General features: G+C 43.3%; 1 protein-coding gene across 3 annotated transcripts in view; it reads right to left on the bottom strand.

Moving 5' to 3' along the window:
* DENND1A (DENN domain containing 1A) overlaps positions 1–14797 on the bottom strand; it is a 554990-nt gene that overhangs the window by 153182 nt on the left and 387011 nt on the right. For all 3 annotated transcript variants that reach the window (XM_082612220.1, XM_082612221.1, XM_082612222.1), the window contains exon 13: positions 3441–3566. In XM_082612220.1, coding sequence (XP_082468346.1) covers positions 3441–3566 — 126 coding nt within the window. The remainder of the gene's footprint in view (positions 1–3440; positions 3567–14797) is intronic.

Raw genomic sequence — 14797 nt, 5'->3', positions numbered from 1 at the left:
GGTGCACGGGCTTCTCATTGTGGTGGCTTCTCTTGTAATGGAGTGCAGGCTCTAGGTGCATGGGCTTCAGCAGTTGTGGCATGCGGGCTCAGTAGTTGTGGTTTGCGGGCTCTAGAGTGCAGGCTCAGTAGTTGTTAGCTGCTCTGTGGCATGTGGGATCTTCCCGGACCAGGGCTCGAACCGGTGTCCCTTGTATTGCAGGCGGATTCTTATCCACTGCACCATGAGGGAAGTCCCTAGTCCTGTTACTTTAAACTTTTTTTTTTTTTAAAACCAAGAGCAGGGTTCTTTTTGTTTTTTGTTTTTTTAAATAATCACAGAAACAACTAAAGACAAGTGGCCCCATGAAAGACACCCTATCCCCTCAGCACTGTGCTGCCTGTCACCCAAGCAGGCTCACCCAGTCACCATTCCCCATGCACCACCCCCACCACGTGGCCTGACTCTAAAACCCATGACCCCTTCTTGAGCTCACATGCACTCTGCAGTCATTATTAATCTCACAAACAATCTGGCATTGGAAGTGTTATTCCATTTTTTAGATGAGGAAAATTGGCTATAATTAAATCTATGGTTTAAAAACCATCTAGATAACATGGTGAGGCTTGTCAGAAACTTTCAGGCCCTCTGGCTTCCCTCTTCGCCTTACAGAAAAAAGCCATTCTAGTACAGATAAATCAGACCAAAGCACGACAAGTCTCCTTATTTCATTGATTCTAAGACACAAATTTCTTCACATTTTAACATCTCTGAAATCTGGATGTCTTACAATTGACGGCATCCTTCAATTATAATTGGCAGCACCCTTTCTTAGTGATACATGCAACAGTGGTACAGCTTATGATGGAATGACAGCTAAAATTCAATGAAATGTACCATGTTTACAACCAAACTCATCAGCCTATCCTCAAAATGCTACTTTTAATGGCTATATAATATTCTATCATATGGATATACTTTAATTTACTTAACCAGTTGTTTATCATTATGGACACTTAGTCCATTCCATGTTTCTACCATTACAAATCTGCTACTGGGGACACCTTTACTTCAAGCTTTCCCTTTTTCTACTATGGGCATCATCATTCTCTTCCTGATCCAAATCTTGGGAGACATTTTGACATTTCTTGCCCCTCATCTCCCATATTTTTTCTATTTCTAGACTCATCTAGTCATTTCTTCTTCATGGTACCTTTTCCTGGTGTAACCACTGGAGGGCTTTCTTCTGAGTTCCCCAACCATCCCCTGGTCTCTGCTTCCAGTTTCCTTTTCAGTCCAGCACTGGATTACTGGTCAGACATGACTCCAGTCACATCTCATCTCTGCTCACACTCCTCGCCGACCATCCAAGGCTCTGTCAAACCTGGCTCCAACCTTTCCTGCAGCCCCATCTCCCCACCCAAACCCATGACTCCAGACAAAGGGGCCATGAAGGGTCCTGCCTCCAAGCCTTTGCTCACTCAGATAACCCCATGCCCACCACAGGAAGGGAAGCTGCTGTCTTTCTTTTTCCAAGTTTCAGCTTTCCTATGAGAGGTTCTATGGCTCACTGGCTCCTTATAACCACCTGGAAATGCAGAATGATAGGTATGCTTATTCTCATTTCACAGTGAAGAAGCTGAAGTTCAGAGAGATTAAGTGCCCAAGTACAGAGCCAGGCTTTAAACTCCAGGACTTCCATCCTTAAATCCGATGCCTTTGAGAGCCAAGTGCAAGTACAACCATAAACTTCTCTGCAGGAGCAACTTTTGCCCGGATCATATACCCAGCAATACCAGACTCAACAGCCTCTGGATTCTAGACGTATACATGACAACAATGATGTCACTGTAAGAGTGGAAATACTTCATGTCTATCAGTTCCCAGCAGCCTAAGGAAAGGACTGGGCCAGTTGTCCCATTCTCACTTTAAAGATGGGAAGAAGACAGAATTTTCCTTGAATTATACCAGCTCTCAAAACAGCACTGAACCTGACTGGTTTGGATGGGCCCAAGGTCAGGACAAAGAATCAGAGCCATCTGTCTTGGAGACAAGCAGGACGTGAGAAACTTGCTTTAAGCTGAAGGGCTTTTTAGGACCTAAGGGAAGTATTTCTTAGGAAGCAAAGAGAGTGCATCCCTTCTATTATGTGACCATGACACTGCCTGAAGCTGAGGCAGCCTAGCGAGTCAGGCCCAAGTGTTGGATGGAAGACAAGGAACAAGGTGGCATCAGGCTGCTGCTCCCTGAGCACCCACTGCCCCAGCCACTTCACAGAACATGCGCCTGGGTGAAGGGGAAACAAGGTGTTTGCTATCACTCTGTGCTTCACTTACACATGCAGTGGAGTCATAATAGTGAAAAAGTACTTAGCAAGGTATAACTGTGGCTTATGAGGAAGCACGTTCAAGATTCACTGTCAGAGTTTGCACATGAAATGCACTGCCTGATATCTAATCATCTTCTGTCATTTAATCTAATAAAATGCTATGGGTTAAAACAAAAACAAACATCCTGACCTATAGGCAGTGCAACCTGGGCTGGTCCCTCACAGACACTCTGACTAGGCTGGGTGTGGCTGCCATCTCCGCCTGTTCAGGATGAAGGGAGCTCCGTGCTCCCTAGAGAAAAGGGCTGTCAGCAAGGTCCCCTCCAATGTCCTCTCCTATGCAGCGACCCAGGTCCCTGGGCCAATTTCTCCATTCTCCTTGGCCAAGAGGCTACGAGGAGGCGGATATCTGATGAAAGCTTCTCACTGAAGCTGGGAGAGCTGGTAGCTTCTTTGGTTTTAGGGATGACCTGGTGTCTTCATATCCGCACTGTAACTAATCACCTCACGGATGAGGCAACAGAGCCTCAGAAAGGTTGAAGGGCCATGGAGGCAGAAGACATTATTCCCCAGTCCTCAGTATACTTTGTAGTCAATACATCAAGACCACTCTGGGAACCTCTAAGAAGTGAGCCCCCTGGATGCCTTGCTTTCTCAAGTGTGAAGTAGAGGTCCCTGTGCCGGAAAACGGCGTTGAGGCTCAGCGGGAAAACATGGGCACTGGGCCGACCTACCTGGCCCCTCCACTGGTCAGCAAGTTACTGCTTCTGTGAGCCTCGGTTTCCCCATGTGTCAAGTGGAGATGATCACTGCTACCTCACAGGCTTACTGGGACTCCTCAGTGAGAGCAGGTGTGTGCAGTGCTGAGCACTGTGACCCGCAGAGGGAGCTACTGACCAGGGAGGGCAGGGGCCCTAACATTCACCGGAGCAGAGTGCTTCACACAGGGCAGCTCGGCTTCCTCGTGCTAAGAGGTAGCGCGAGGGGAGGACACTCCCCCAGCCCTCCAACACATACACACACACACACACCCCACCACCCCTCTTCTGGTGAATTCAACAACCAGATGAATAGCAGGTTTCCTGTGGCCCTGACCAAACATGGATTCGTAACATGTCAAGAAGCTACTCACCGGCTCTATTTTCAGAGCGTTTCGGTAGCTGCCGAAGAAAGCGGCCTGGGCCTTGAGGAAGGCTCTGGCCACACCATCGCCAGTTGTTGTGGAGACCTTCTTCAGCCGGTTCTTCAGTGAAGAGATCTGGTGACACAAAGGAGACAGAGGCTGAGGGCAGGGTCGGAGGAGGATGGCTGGCTACGCCCAACACACACAGAGCTCTAGAAAACCCCCGGGATGGGGATGGATTTGACACATCAACTGCTGGGAGAACAAACACACATTCAGTATTGGGGCAGGTTTTTGAAATTTAAATAAATCTTGCTCCTATTAGGGAGTATCTAATAGAAACAAAAACAAAACCACTTTCTAAGCAGTGTCAATGTGCCAGTTTAATTGCTTTCACATACATTTTCTTACTTAATTCTTTCAACAGTCCTGTAGGAAAGGGATTGTGCTCCCTTCTTACAAGGGTGAAACAGTCTCAGAGAGGTTATATTACATGGCTAGTAACAAACCCAAGAAGTGACCAAGTTGGAATATTAACTGAAGTCTTATAATCTGAGCCCAAACTACACCAATTTTTTTAGTTCCAATTCCATTTCCTCTTCAGATTACTTACAAATATTAGAAATAAATGGCTTATTTATAACAGATTATAATATATATTATCATATACCTCATACTCTGAATATATATTTTTTAAATGTACTATAAATTATATATTTATTAAATATATATAAAGTATATATAATATGTATAATATATTATAAACCTCATATTCTAAAGGAATAGTCATTATATAGACTTACAGAAACACACTTATATAGCTTATAGATACGCACCCAACAGATTAAAACAAAGTAGACAAGAAAGTCATGGCAAAGCAAAAAGGGAAACATGAGTTGTGAGATTCTTTGGATCCAAAGCAGTTGCACACATGAACACAAAATTTTCTGAAAGTGAGAATGAAAAGAGATTTTTTCCTGTGAGTCCTCAATGTAGGAAAGCCTGTGTGACATGACGGTTGTTGCCCTCAACAGAGGGCACATTAAGGGCACAGAGACAACATTAAGCTTCCTGGTCTGTTTCCAATATGCCATCCACCTCAGGAAGCCATATTGCACAGCTTCTGGGCACACCACTCACACTATGTTCCATGTGAAAAGTGTCCCTGGAATTGTGCAACTTGGTAGCCTTGAGTCAATGGTGATACAATGGTGAGCAAAACCAGACAAGGGTCCTCCTCTCATTAAACTTATATTCTCGTGAAGAAAATACCAATACATATGACATTGCTACCATGACAAGCCTGTGATAGAGCTCACCAAGGAGGTCAAGGAAGGCTTCACGGAGAGAAACAGGCTTAGACTGAGATCTGAAGGATGAGCTGAAGTAGTTAACTTGCAAAGAGGGGAAGGAACAGTGTACCAAACACGGGGATCAGCATTTGCAAAGACACTGTAGTGAGGAGGAGTTCAGAGACTAGGGAGAACTGTGGCTTCAGTGGAGAGAATGGAGAATATGGCTTACAATGAGGATAGAGGGAAAGGCAGGGGTCAAGAGCTGTGAATACATTAAGAAATTTTTTCCTTCATTTTGAGATAAAGGTAAAGCTAATGACTGTCTTTAAGCATGTAGGTGACATATGAACAGCACATTTCAGGAATCTGTATGGGGCTTAGATATAGGACTACCTAACGGCCTGACATTATTTAAGGATAAAATTTAGGGTAAAATTTAAAGATGAAATAGGAAATTAGATGCAGGTGGTCCATGAATCATCTACAAATTTTTAATATGAATGAGTAATGATCATTTTTCTGGGTATAGGCTGTATAGCTATCCTCAGGTTCCTAAAGGTGCCTGTGAACCTAAAAATATTAAGAACCTGGGATGGATTACATATACTCTTGAAATGCTCCATGGACATTATTTCTTATTACCAAGCTTCTGATAAGGGGTTTGTAATAGCTTATTAAGATATATTTTACATATCATAAAATTCATTCATTTAAAATCTATAATTCAGTAGTTTTAGTATAGTGACAGTGTTGTAGAACTATCACTATAATCTAATTCCAGAACACTTTCATCACCCCAAAAAGAAAACCCATCTTATTGGCAGGTACTTCTCACTCCCCACTAATCCTGCTCCCCTCCTCCCTCACCCCAGTCCTAGGTAACCACTGATCCACTTTCTGTCTCTATGAATTTGCCTATTCTGGACATTCCTTACAAATGGAATCATACAATAGGTGGTCTCTTTTTTCTGACTGGCTTCTTTCACTTAGCATACTGCTCATTAAAAACATGTTTCATCCACATTGTAGCACTTATTAGTACTTCCTTTTTTTCCACAGTTGAATAATATTTCATCGTATGGAAAGACCACATTTTATCTCTTCATCAGCTGATGGGCATCTGGGTTGTTTTTTTGGCTATTATTATTAACGCTGCTAAAAACATTCATGTATAAGCTTTTATGTGGAGACAGCAGAGATTCTGAGGCAAGAAACCGAATGGCAAAAATCCTCTGTTGCCAGATCTTTTAAAATAAAAATAATCCGTGTTTACTGAGCGTAGGGGAAGAAATCCTGTGCTGCTGCTCAAGGGGCGTGCCACATGCTTGGACAATCTAGTGAGTGAAGGTGGGATGATCTACTTCTCGGCTAAGTCAGAAGGGACGGGAACATGCGTTGAGGGGCAGCCACCCCATCTCCACTCAGAGGTGGGCCAAGGAAAACAATTTTCCTCTGGAAGCAGCTTGGAGTCTGTCATGACACCTGGGTGGAAATATTCGGTTTATCGTGACCACCCCCCGCCCGCCACCGATTCTGGCACACATGCGCCCCAGCACCACAGTGGTGAGAGCCCACGAGAAGCAGCGCAGGCCACTCAGCGCCCCGGCAGTCTGTCATGGACCTCCAACTTGAAATAGCAATGTGAAAAAGAAATATGCTTTATTAAAATGTTAAAAATATTGCCCACTTCCCACCCTCCAAATAATAAAAGTGCTGCCTTTCCCGGGGACGAGGGTGACATTTCCATCCTTTGAAACAGTACAAGCCGGTGTCTCTCTTTTGTCTCCTCAAAGCCCTTGGGCCACCTGTGCCGCAGATTATTCCTCACTTAACCTTCCCTGGCCTTTTGCTTTCGTTCGGGAGGTGTTTAATTACCTTGGACTCACAAGGCTGCACTTCAGGTGAGCCTCTCCTAATGGCCTCATTACCATTTTACACAAAGAAGTCGTTGCTGATTGTAACTAAGCAAATAGGAGTGTGTGCCTTCCCGCCTGCCCCAGCTGCTCTGACATCAGCCAAGTGGTCCTGGGCTCTTGGTGCCCCTGTGACCACTCAGGCCAAGACTTCTGAAGACCTCTCCTCACCCTACAACAAGGAGAAGCTTTTCTCAGCACTTCAAACTTTGAAACTTCAAGTATATGCACAACTGATAACTGGTGATAGCATACTGTCCTTTAAATAAAAGTGAGGAAGGAAACTCTAAGGCTTAAATGACCCACAGTCATACATCTAAAACCCAACTTGCTCTGAGTGCTCCTGGGGGTGCTGGTCAAATCACTGACATCAGGGATCATCAGGCATAATTTGGGGGGACAGAAAAGCCAGCGAGGGTGGCTTCCTCCTTTATTGAGGTATCAGGAGGGAGACAGAAAACAAAGGGAAGAGAGTACAAAATTGAACTTGTCAGCATCTGAACTTCCCTCCTCCTCCTCTTTTCCCATCTTGGATACCACAGCATCACCCAGCCAGTCTCCTAGGCTAGATTCAGATGTTAGATTCCATTCTTCTCCTTCCCTTCCCACAACCATTCTCCACATCTTACCACCCTCCTGCCAATATATCCTGAATCTCTCAGTGCCCATGACCTTGGCCCTGTGCTGCTCAGCTCTACCCATCTTCTCTGGCCCAGATCAGTGGAGTAGTTTCCCAGATCAGATGGACTCTCTGTTTTTAGGTTTCCTTCAATGCCAACTATCCACAGCTGTCCCAGTATTCTTGGAAATATATGAATCTGATCTCTATCAAGATCCTTCAGTGTCCCCACCCTTGGCCATCACCACCTGCAGGAAAACATCCTAACTCCTCCGAGTAGTCTGCGACGTTTTCCTCAGCTGGCCTCGCTTCCCTTGGCCCCCCTTAACGGGTGGGTATTTGACTGATACTGAATTGCTATCTAGAAGCATATACAACCCTCCAGCCCAAACACATGCTGACAACTCAGATGGAGCTGTCCCTTGTCCCTTTCTGTCCTACTTGTGAACATCTATTTACCCTTTGAAAGACCATCCAAGTGTCCATGAGTAGAGGCCTATTAAGTAAATTATACCACATCCTTGAAATATTGCATAGCTGCTAAAAAAAAAAAAAAAAAAAAGTGGCAGTACTCTGTGAACTAACATGAAAAGATGTCCACAAACTACACCCAAATGGGGAGAAAGCACAAGTTACAGAGCAATATATATAACATGAATCATTTTAAAAAATATATATGTATAAAAATCATTTATATATATATATGTAGTAAGAATCTAAAATGCCACATATCAAACTTTAACCATGTAGGGATGCTTTCACTTTCTATTTTATGCACTTCTGATTGTTTTGATTATGCTTTATAAAAAAGTATGTTACTTTTATAATAAAGAATTTAAATGAGGTATTTTTCTTTAATAGTCAAATTAAACATTGCCTTGAGTTAAGAGAAAGAGGAAATCCAAATGTCCCCTCCTTTGTGAAGCCCTCCCTGACCACTAAGACAGGCTTAATGACGCCCTGCCTGGGCCCCCTTGGACTGCGAGCTGTCAGTGAATTGTAGTGTCTACTACCTTTCCTGCTAGACTGTGAGCTCCTAGAAGGGCCAGCAGTGGTCCAGCAGTACTTGGCCCAGCGTCATCATTCAGCACTTTTTGCTAAATAAAAGAACAGATGAGCGAGTGTTCTGACATCTTAAAAGGCATTTCCAATGGCCGAGCCTCCGTGCTTGGAGGAAAGTCTAGGATTACATTCAGTGAATGATCATTGGAAGAAATGGTCCTAGTTGGGAAGGACTGGGGGAAAAATTGATACTCTGCCATGTCCCTTTTGCAGAGGGTCATCACTAAGATGCAACCAAAATTGCAAGGAAAATGAAGCTCTGGTGGCTGAATGAATTAAAGTGGACAACGGGGCCAGTCTTACACCACACTGCACGTGCCACATGTCCAGTAACATATGCAGCGTTCTCCACCCCGTCCCGCACCCTCTTCCTGTTTGCCCTGGTCACTACAGGCTCTACCTCTGGGGTCTCTTGGCTTCACTTGCTCCTCTATCCCCGTGCACTCCTCAGGCAGTAGAGTGTAGAGCTTGAGTCACAAAAGCCAAGTCTAAGATTAGAAATCAGTCTTCCTTACTTTCTTAACCTTTCTGAGCTTCAGTTTCCTTTGCTGTAAAATGAGATATTTGTAACATACATACATTGTGAGGATTAAAATATAATGGATGTAAATGGAGAACAGACATAACAAACTGCCTGGCTTTGTCTTTTGTTTAATTAGTACCTGGACTACTGCACCAGTCTTTCAACTGGTGGCCCTTCTCCTATTTTCTTCCTGGTCTGATCCATCCTTTGCACTTTGAATTATCTTTCTAAAACAAGAGGTTGAATCATATCACTTCCTTCTTCTAAAATTTTCAGTGACTCCATGGTGCTAACATATAAAGTCCAAGTTCCTTAGCACAATATTCAAGGCCTTCTATGGGTTTGGTTCCAGCTCTGTTTCCAACTTTATCTTCTACTCAATCTCAAAGGCCTCAAAACTATCCCTAAGCCTGGGATACTCTTTATCTCATTCTCTAACAAAACTCTTCTATTAAAAGTTTTTTAAAAAGCCGCTGACTTTCTGTGATGCCCTGTCAGAACAAATAGTTCTTTCTCCGGGCACGTTAGTTCTGTTACTTTGGTTGATGCCTAATCTTTGCAGGCTCCATGTTGGAGATGTGCTGGGAACAGAGCTGCATATGATCAGGGCCCAGCTCCCGAGGGCTTGCAGTCAAGCTCCCCCAGACCAGTCACAAGTTAGCTCATTACTACTTCAGAAGGGGCTCTCCCATTGTATTCATCATCATATTTAGCTTTTTTTGTATAACCAGCAGCTTACATATCTTCCTTCCCGCTACGATGAAGATAACCCTTGCAATTTATACCACTCAACAAGTATAAGATTATTTCTTCATCACTTGGTTGCAATTTGTAGGGGGAGAGGAGAATAAGGATGGCACGCTATTCACCTAGTCACCTCTGAGACACTCCTATCCACCTCTTTCCATCAATGCTGGCACCTTAAGATCTTTCAGCAGCTTCCCTGTTGCTCTGAGGATAAAGACAGTCCTAGCCTGGCCTACAAGGCTACAGCCTTTTTCAGATCCGAGGGTCCTGCACCCGCTCCATGGCTTCGGCCACACCAACTGGGTTCCAGTTGCCCTGGCCTCTCTTATACTCCAGGACCTTTGGATAGGCTAACTCCTCTGTTTGGAGTGCTCTCTCCATCACCCCCTTGCCTAGCATTCAGCACCATGCAACAGGCCTTTGCACAGATAATCGGTCACCTGTGTTGTCCAGTGTGGTAGCTGCTATTGAGCACTTGAAATGTAGCTGCTTTGACTGAGGAACTGAATTTTATTTCATTTTAATCAATTTAAATTTTTTTTTTTTTAGATGTTGGGGGTAGGAGTTTATTAATTTATTTTATTTATTTTTGCTGTGTTGGGTCTTCGTTTCTGTGCGAGGGCTTTCTCTAGTTGTGGCAAGCAGGGGCCACTCTTCATCGCGGTGCGCAGGCCTCTCACTATCGCGGCCTCTCTTGTTGCGGAGCACAGGCTCCAGATGCACAGGCTCAGTAGTTGTGGCTCACGGGCCTAGTTGCTCTGCGGCATGTGGGATCTTCCCAGACCAGGGCTCCAACCCATGTCCCCTGCATTGGCAGGCGGATTCTCAACCACTGCGCCACCAGGGAAGCCCAATCAATTTAAATTTAAATAGCCACATGTGGATAGTAGCTACCATACTGGATAACCCAAGGCCCTAGATCAACTACTATTCATCCTTTAGATCTCAGCTCAAATACCACTGCCTCGGTCTGACCCCCTCAGATTAGGCCAAGGTTCCCTTGTCATATACTCTCCCTGTACCTTTCCTTCATAGACAAACAGCAAAGTGATGATGTATTATATGACAGTCTATTAACATCTGTCTCTTCCATTAGACTGAAGGTTCTAGGGAGGCAGGGACCATGGCCACCCTCAGTGCTGGCACAACACTGCAAATAGAGATATAGTTCTTCTCAAAATCTGACTCAAGTCATCCTGGGCAGGGGGTCCACTTGCATTAACTGCTCAGTGTCAGAACTCAAGTTAAAAGGTTTTTTTGGACAAATCAGACACCTGCAGCAGCTGGAAGGGGGGCAATAGGATTACTTTCTCTCCCCCTTTATAAAATAGCCCTTAAGGACTAAGGCAGATTGATTCTTCCTTTCGTGAATAAACTAGACATCAAGCCTTTGTTATAAGATCTCCTGGGGAACGTCTGGGTCTGGAGAGGGGAGGAGGAACTATTGCCTTGTTTGCCCATCCTCAGGGGCATGTGTATATTGGCTCCTCTGCTACCTTCACGTGGGCAATGAAATGGCATGGTGCATCTCTCTGTGCCTTAGTTAGTTCTTGCCTAAATTTGAAGCAAAAAGTCTTGATATGTAAAGGCAATCTCACCCCACTCTCTTTCCCAGTAATAGTTTCTGAGAAAACCAGGAATTCATCAGGAAAAAGGAACAGGAACTAGTATTTATCAAGCACTCTACTAGGTACCAATAGCCATGGTAGGTGTTTTCATGCCCAGCACTGTATTAAAATTTCAGAACAAGTGGGCCAGGCAGAGACAGTTATCCCCACTATACAGATGAGAAAAGTGAGCCTCAGCCCCATCTCACACAGATAGTACAGCAAGGGGCAGAGGCTAAAGTCAAGCACAAGTTGGTGTTACTCCAAAGTCTGCGCTATTCCATTAATTCTTACTGCTGCCAGGATTTCTTAGGCCAGCAAATTAGATTTGTCCACGATACTGGTTTATTTTTTTCCACAACTTAATATATCTCCATTATTGCCTCCTTTCATTCCTTGCTTTTCTGTTTCTTACTTGAAAACATGGTTGTACCTTGACCTCGGTTGGCTTTAATTGCTTCTTCTGCATCCGATTTTCCCCTCAAAGAGCCTGGTTCTCCATGGGGGAGTGGGGACTGTGCTAGTTAACGCGGAGCTCCAAGCTGGGGCCGGCTATGACCCCAGTGGCCCAGGTCTTTGCTCCCTCTGTCTCTCCTGACATCTTATGGGCCGAGTATTAAGTCGGAAAGTTAAGAGGTGAGCATTACCATTCTAAGCAGCTTCTTGTCAGACAAAAGGATCAATTTTCATTATGTGAGTGGCTACTTCATTACATGCTATAATGGCTTTGTTGAGCATCCTGAGAACAAACTATCAAGTCCTCAGGATGACATTCTCGGAGTAAAAAAGTACAACTTAAACACAAAACGGTCCATTCCTACTATCTGCCAAATACAGCGCAGGAGGGGTCTTGCACTCACAGTACACTCCAGGCCCCCCCCGCCTGGTTAACCCCAGCACCTCAGCATTGTAAGTGGAAACACACAGGAGCAAAGATGTTTGCATTTTCCTAACTATTCGTAATACTCATCTTCTTCCACACACATTTATTTTTTTGCCCGAAGTGAAATTGTCTTTGTTTTCCCTAAAAAACAATTTAGTTTTAACACCCCCCCCCCCACACAATTAATGCAGCTGAACACTAAAGGTTACAAGATTTGAGCTCAAAGTAAATGTGTATTTATAATATTAGGGGGTCATTCAATAAAAAGGTTATTTCTATCCATATATGTTCATGCACGTATGCCTGTGTATGTATGTATCCATAGAGTATTTTCAAAGAAGGGTTTTCTCCCCCATACTTCTGGCAGTTTAGGTTTAAAGGTCAGATTTAAACTATCATCATGTTTCACAATGCAATCTGTGCAGTGCCGGGTAATGAAATGGTTCAGTAAAGGTGCTCGTGGAAATTCTTTTAATTAGGTCTAAGGCTTTTCAGTTGTCAACATGAATAAACCAAGAACCAGTCTCTTGCAAACACAAGGCACAAAATACAAATGTAAGTTACCTTTGAGAAGAGAGATACACACTTGTAAAAGGAAAGTTATGATGCATGTTTTTTACAACATATACTTCAATTAAAAAAAAATAACCAACATCTTTCAACAACAAAATGGACTGCAGATCAACAATAAAACAGTTACTCTATTGCTAATGAACCAGGACACTAATGCTTCTTGCTTCTAATGAAAAGTATTTGGAGGAAGACTAAAGTTATTCATAACTAAAAATGTTTACCAAGAGACTGACTTTCTTCATGAACAAAAGCCAGCTCTCCATTTAACTATAATTAATCCTACAGATCAGTGGTCTTTCACTCAGAAACGCGAATGTCCCATAATGACTCCTGCAAATTGAATGATATCGATGAAAAATGCACTAGAATGCACTTTCCCCTTTAGCATTATCTGAGGCCCCAAAGATGAGCATATCACAGTAGGAACATCATCAAGACTCCTGCTTTTCAAAGCTGTGTTGACAAACTAAACTATTTAGATTTGGAATTTTCAGCTGTCAGCTCAAAGCTGAATCTAGGGATTGAAATTCAGAAGATGAAATCTGCAAGAAAATGGTAGGTTGCTTTGGGAAGTTGGATTGTATTTGCATTGAGCTTGATGGAAAAAGCAAAACTAAATAAATGATTTCAATCACCACCAATAGTTCAGATTTAGATGGATACAAAGGTGTTCATAAAAGCCAATCAGCTGGCCTGAGACTTGACGTGGAATGGGACAACCCAAATGGAGCAATGGCTGCAAGTAATGAACATGTATAATAAATCCATGCATCGATCAACCAATGAATGTATGTCTAGCAAACCCTGAGTTCAGATTCTGACTCAGCTGCTTGCTATTAGCTGGATGTCTTTCGGCATCTTATTTTCTTCTCTTCATTTAACAATAAAGGGGTAAAGTACCTCCCCTTCCCCTCAGGATTATTATGTAGATTGAATGTCAAGATTTTCAAAGCCTGTCACACAGTACCTGGCACACAGCAGGAGCCTAATAGATGCTGACTATTCTTCCACATTAACCCAACTCCAAAGCCAAAACTACCCAAGCCATTATTTTAGCATAAAAAAGAATAATGGGCTCACAATTAACATTTTCTGGGGCATCAATGACTGAAATGTCACTCATTATGCTAAGCCTGGTGGGTTTATCTAGTGACCCAAACTTATGTGTATTTGGGAGTTAATGAAGTGCTTGGTGTTTACACAGATAAAAGCAGGATTCGTCTCAGCAACAATCCTGGGCTGAATGGATATAGATTTCCATGCTTAGGGATGTAGCCAGGCCGGATCCATGGTGGATCACATGGATACATCCACACAGAGTGAGATATCTCCCAAGGGGAGCTGGGCATCTCCACCTCCTCAGGGGAGAAAAAAAAACAAAACAAAACAGGAAGGGGGGTGGTGGGAAGTGTGTATAATAGATGTGTTTCACAGTGTCCCTGCTGTGATGAACAACTTGATCCACTTACAGTTCCAAACACATGATGCATAAAAGAGCTGACAGAAATTCAATTCTTGCAAAGAAAAGCATCTGCTCTCTAGTGGGAACGGCCAAATATTAAGCAGTTTTAAGGCAGGGCAAAGACCTAGAGGAGCACACTTCATTATCTAGATAGCCAGAGTCAAAAATGCAGATCACAAATGAACGAAGAAGTAGCCGAGATTCCAAGCATTAATTACCCAGAGTAAAACGATTCAAGTTAAATCTTTGTTACGACAAATATTAAACCCAGCTGTGTTTATGTAGCAGTTGTGAAAAAGAAGGAAAAAAAGAAATCCGTGTATAATATCTGTGAGCTCTGCCAGTTAATTGAATTCGCTGGCAGCACTTCCCCTATCACGAGCCAAACATCCTCAAGGATAAAATGTAGCTTTTAAACAGACCTGGGGAAAACGAAATCAAGAAATTTCAACCAATAAAACACAACTCTTTACTGGTATAAAAGTAAAGTAAAATTCAGTAATGAAAGGAAGGAAGTCTCTTAAACATTTACTGCATTCCAGAGCTTGGAGTTGCAGTTTATTGCTGAGGTCTCTTCTGATGTCCCACAGTGCTTTTGCTCCAGCATCTTTAATGAAGTCCCAAAAACTCCCATAAAATACTCGATTGTTGACAAATCATACACACACACACTCAGGGCAAG

This window comes from Mesoplodon mirus, assembly GCF_964341445.2.
Source record: "Mesoplodon mirus genome assembly, chromosome: 1".
NCBI lineage: Eukaryota > Metazoa > Chordata > Mammalia > Artiodactyla > Ziphiidae > Mesoplodon > Mesoplodon mirus.
This window is presented reverse-complemented; position numbering and strand designations above follow the sequence as displayed.